The sequence below is a fragment of the Colobus angolensis genome, unplaced genomic scaffold, assembly GCF_000951035.1.
Source record: "Colobus angolensis palliatus isolate OR3802 unplaced genomic scaffold, Cang.pa_1.0 Scaffold477, whole genome shotgun sequence".
NCBI classification, from domain to species: Eukaryota; Metazoa; Chordata; class Mammalia; order Primates; family Cercopithecidae; genus Colobus; species Colobus angolensis.
Window position 1 is genome coordinate 77,890 of NW_012118232.1, and position 4,451 is coordinate 82,340.

Here is a 4,451-nt window from a genome sequence, read left to right on the forward strand (position 1 = left end):
GGCTCACAGTGTTGGTCCCAGGGGTGGGGGAGGGGCGGCGCTCTTTAGAAGCAGCAGCCAGTGGGGTCTAATTGCATCACTTTATTTCACCGACCTCTACTCTGGCTCCCACCCCCCAAAGCCTCAGAGCAGGAAACAAGCTTGGCTGAGATGCCTCAGGCCTGGTAACCTCGGGAGGTATAGAGCACCCAGAAGGAAGGGTAAAAGCAGGGGGGCAAAGTGGTGGCCCTCCCTTTCTGGGGGTCACCTCTGAGCTGGGGCCCGCTGAAACCTGTGTCCAAAGTAGCTTTCAGGGCTGGCCACACCCTAAGCCTTGCAAAAGGGCCTCCTGCAAGGGCTGGCCCCATGGGGTCCCCACTTTCCCAGCCAGTGAGGTTAGCATGGTTAGGAGTCCACGTGTGCAAGTGCTTGTGTGAAGGATCATGTATGCACGTGTGTATATGCAAAGCTGTACATGACAATGTGCTTGCCAGTCCAGAGTTCCATGTACCTATGCAGTTGCCCTCAAGCGAAGGGTCATATTTGGGAACAAGGATGGCTCTAAACATGTAAGTGTGCATGTGGGCATGTATGTATCTGGGGCCTAACGGGGTGGGGAAGTGGGTGTTGGGGGAAGGGCTGGCCTTCTGGGCATTTGCAGAAGGAGGAGAGGGTGGGAGGGAAAGGCTGGGGAGAGCAGAGGAAGGAGTGAAAGCCAGGCAGGAAAGTGGAAGAACAGGAGAAGCTCAGGTAATGGATTACCCTCCACCGGATTATGTTCCTTGATTCCTGAGGGTTTTTTCTCTTGATTTTACCCCCTCAGCCTATCACTGCAAGAGAAAGAGACAGAAAAGACAAACAGACCACAAAAGACAAGAACCCAGACAGACATATAGACAGACGCACCTGTTGCATGTGCATGAGGCAGAGCCCGTGAGAGAAGAGAGAGCGCGCCAGAGAGAGCTCAGGGCAGGCAGGCAGCCCACCCCCTGCAGCAGTGCTGGGCTTCACTGGAGCCCCTGCAGGAAGTCCAGCAGCCCTGTATGCCACTCCTCTGGTTTGTCCAGGTAACAGGGGTGCCCCGCCCCCTTCATGATCAGCACCCGGTGGTTGGGCAGCTGCTTCAGGTGCTCAAAGCTGGACTGACCCATGGGGTCCTGGTCTCCATATACAATCAGAGCCGGAGTCTGAGAGGAAGGATGGGGCAGTCAACAGGGACCTGCCATAGCATCCCCAGCCCTCCCCACCACTTCAGTCTCTCCCTGGGACCACCCCACATAAGGGAGAGAGACAAGCTGTCCCAGTGGGTGGGGGCACATATTGGTATCTGCCCCAGAACACAGTTTAGCACAGGGCTTGGCACAGTAGTCTGCTGAGTAAACCAAAATGGTGGAGTTGGGTGGTCATTTCCTCCCAGAAGACACCCCTTGGTTACCCAGCCCCCAGATAAGGAAGGCCCAGGGATGCACCCTTCCTTGTTCCTGGCAGGGACACCTCAGCTTCCCACACAAGGGTACCTTCACACTGGCATAGTTGGCAGCATTGATTTTGTCAGTGCAGATGGGGGCCACTGGCACATAGCCGCGTAGCTGGGAGCCAGGGGCCATGAGGAAGGGCAGGGAGTACATGCCACTCAGTGATGGACTGATCACAACCGGGGGGCCCAGCTCCAAGGCATCCACCACAGCCGCCAGGAAGCTGCCAGGGGCCAGCTCCCCAATAGGGGCAGGGGCTGCTGCTTCCTTGGAGTGCCCCAGACCTGCAGGGATTCAGGTGTGGAAGAGATAAGACAAGGGCAGTGAATGGCAAAACAAGGGAGATGGTTGCTCTCTCCAGGAAGCCCTCCTAGGTCAGTTTCTCTGTGGCCAGGTTCCTATAACACCCAGTGTGCCCACGTTTATGCCTACAGTAGCCTCACTCTATCCTATCTGTACCAAGCATGAGGCACTTCTCTCCATGTCTGTGCCTGTCTCCCCAGCAGTAAGTGTCCTGAAGAGAATCAGACTCTGAAGCCCAACAAGTCTGGGTCCAGAACGCAATTCTGCATTTATTATCTATGTGACCTTGGGTAGGTCCCCCTCAGCCTTCTCTCAGCTGCTCAGTTTCCCCATCTGTTAAGGGGGGATAACAAAAGTATCTGCCATTTAACATTGTTGTGAAAATTAACTGCGTGAAAGGCACGTGGCCTTGGATTGGGACAGGAGAGGCTCCTGAAGGACAGCAGCTGAGGGGCAGATTCTGCAGCTCCTCCTCCGGTCATTCAGGCTTCACCAACAAGATTAGCTCCAGACCTTCACCCTGAAGCTCAAGCCAACCCATCATTGGAACCAATCCTGCCTGGGCTGGAGGCTCGCCCTTGAGCCATGAAACCATACCATCCCTGGCCTGAGGGGGTGGGACCAGCCATGCTGCTCCTTTCACACCTGGCACCAAGGGTTGGGACCCAGCCGTCTGGGTTATGACAGGCAGTCTGGGCACTGATCCCACCTCCCTAGAACCCAGCTCAGGGCTTTGCATGTGGGATCACAACTGGGGGCCTGGCCACCCACCAGGCCCTGCCTTGTCCCCCAAGGCTCCAGAAGACTCAGATCTCACTCCTTAGAGCTTCCAAAAGCCTATGGTTATGACTCACTCAAAATACTTTACTTCCAATTGGCTGAGCACCAATTACTCTGTATCAGGTACTAGCCACATACTCACATGGATTATCTCATTCCATCCTCATTAGAGCCAGCCCCAAACATAAGTGTGGTTATCTCCCACTGCAGATGAGGAAACAGAGGCTCAGAGACACTGAGACACTGCCCAGGTAACAGTGAGGAGCAGCTGGGCGGTGAGACCACATCTGGATCAAGACTGCTCAGAGGCCCTTGCAGTGTGCTTGACCAAACGCTGTCAAGTTCAGGGCCCAGCCTGGCTGGGTCCTCCAGATCCCACCGCCCCCACCTCTGGAGTGGGGAGGGGCTACATGTTATAGGAACCTGGCCCTGTCCCTGATGAGAACTCCCCAACCCCTGCCCAGAAGCCTGCCCCTTAAGTACCTGGCAGGTCAATGGCCACAGCCTGGTAGCCAGCCTGGGCCAGCCTGTGCAGTGTACCCAGGTTCTGCCAGGTCTCGGAGGAGAAGCGAATACCATGCAGTAGCAGTACAGAGAAGTGAGCTTGCCCACTGCTGGGCCGGGCCTCTCGGAAGAAGAGGGCCTGGCCCTGCACCTGGATGGTGCCCTCGCGCTGCTCCACGCTTGCCGCCATGCCTGCCGCTGCTGGCTGGTGAAGGGCCTGTGGTCGAAAGCCACAATGATGAGGGGCCACAGAACACCCTGCTCAGGGTGGTGGTCCCACAGGAGCAGCAAGGAAGCCTCCAGTTGGCTTCCAGAACTTTAGGAACATGCTTTGGGGTCAGGAGGACATAGGTGTTATTTCTGCCTCTGCCATTCACTTTAGTGTGTAACCTTGGGCCTCAGCTTCTTGATCTGAAATATGGGAACAATAAAGCCAACCTCAATAATTAGGAATTTAATTAAAAGTTTAAGAAAAATTATCAGCCAGGCATGGTGGCTCACGCCTGTAATCCCAGCACTTTAAGGCGGGTGGATCACCTGAGGTCAGGAGTTCGAGAGCACCCTGGCCAACATGGTGGAACCCTGTCCCTACTAAAAAAATAAATAAATAAAAAATAAGCCAGGTGTGGCGGCGCATGCCTGTGGTCCCAGCTACTCAGGAGGCCGAGGCAGGAAAATCGCTTGAACTCCGGAGGCAGAGGTTGCAGTGAGCCAAAATCGCACCACTGTGCTCCAGCCTGAGCGACAGAGTGAGACTCGGTCTCAAAACAAAAAACAGAAAGAGCCAGCTGATGGTCACATGTCATTGCCATTAGGCCAGTGCAGTGGCACACGCCTGTAATCCCAGCACTTTGGGAGGCCGAGGCGGGCAGATCATCTGAGGTCAGGAGTTCGAGACCAGCCTGATGAATATGGAGAAAGAAACCCCATCTCTACTAAAAATACAAAATTAGCCAGCTGTGGTGGCACACGCCTGTACTCCCAGCTACTAGCGAGGCTGAGGCAGTAGAATTGCTTGAACCCAGGAGGTGGAGGTACAGTGAGCCGAGAACACGCCATTGCACTCCAGACTGGACAACAACAGCGAAACTCCATCTCAAAAAAAAAAAAAACAGAAAAAAAAAACCAGAAAAATTATCAGTGGGGGTGCCTGCTATAAAAACTGAGCATGTGGTGGGGTTCCATTACGATTGCTGTTCTTATTCTCATTGTTATTATCCTTTTCTATAAATGGGGATAATTCAGTAGTACTAGCTCATAGGTGGTTGATAGGATTAAATAAGGCCATGCATGTACTATGCCTAGCACGTAGTACTTAGTGCTCAATTAAGTTACAGGTCATGAGTTGGCAATGCAGGCCAGAGGGAGCCTAAACTGGGGTAAAAAGCCTTATTTATTTATTTATTTATT

General features: G+C 53.9%; 1 protein-coding gene across 3 annotated transcripts in view; it reads right to left on the bottom strand.

Annotated features, from left to right (window-relative positions):
- Positions 1 to 66: 66 nt before the first annotated feature.
- The window catches only part of ABHD14B (abhydrolase domain containing 14B), a 6,148-nt gene continuing 1,763 nt past the window's right edge, over positions 67 to 4,451 (bottom strand). The window contains exons 2-5 of one of the 3 annotated variants that reach the window (XM_011958827.1): positions 3,372 to 3,452; positions 3,021 to 3,258; positions 1,497 to 1,738; positions 67 to 1,166 (exon numbers count right to left, since the gene is read on the bottom strand). In XM_011958827.1, the coding sequence (XP_011814217.1) occupies positions 987 to 1,166; positions 1,497 to 1,738; positions 3,021 to 3,231 (633 nt within the window). In that variant the 5' untranslated portion in view covers positions 3,232 to 3,258; positions 3,372 to 3,452 and the 3' untranslated portion in view covers positions 67 to 986. Of the gene's footprint in view, positions 1,167 to 1,496; positions 1,739 to 3,020; positions 3,453 to 4,451 lie in introns of all 3 variants that reach the window. The other 2 variants (XM_011958824.1, XM_011958825.1) reach the window with 2 other exon arrangements.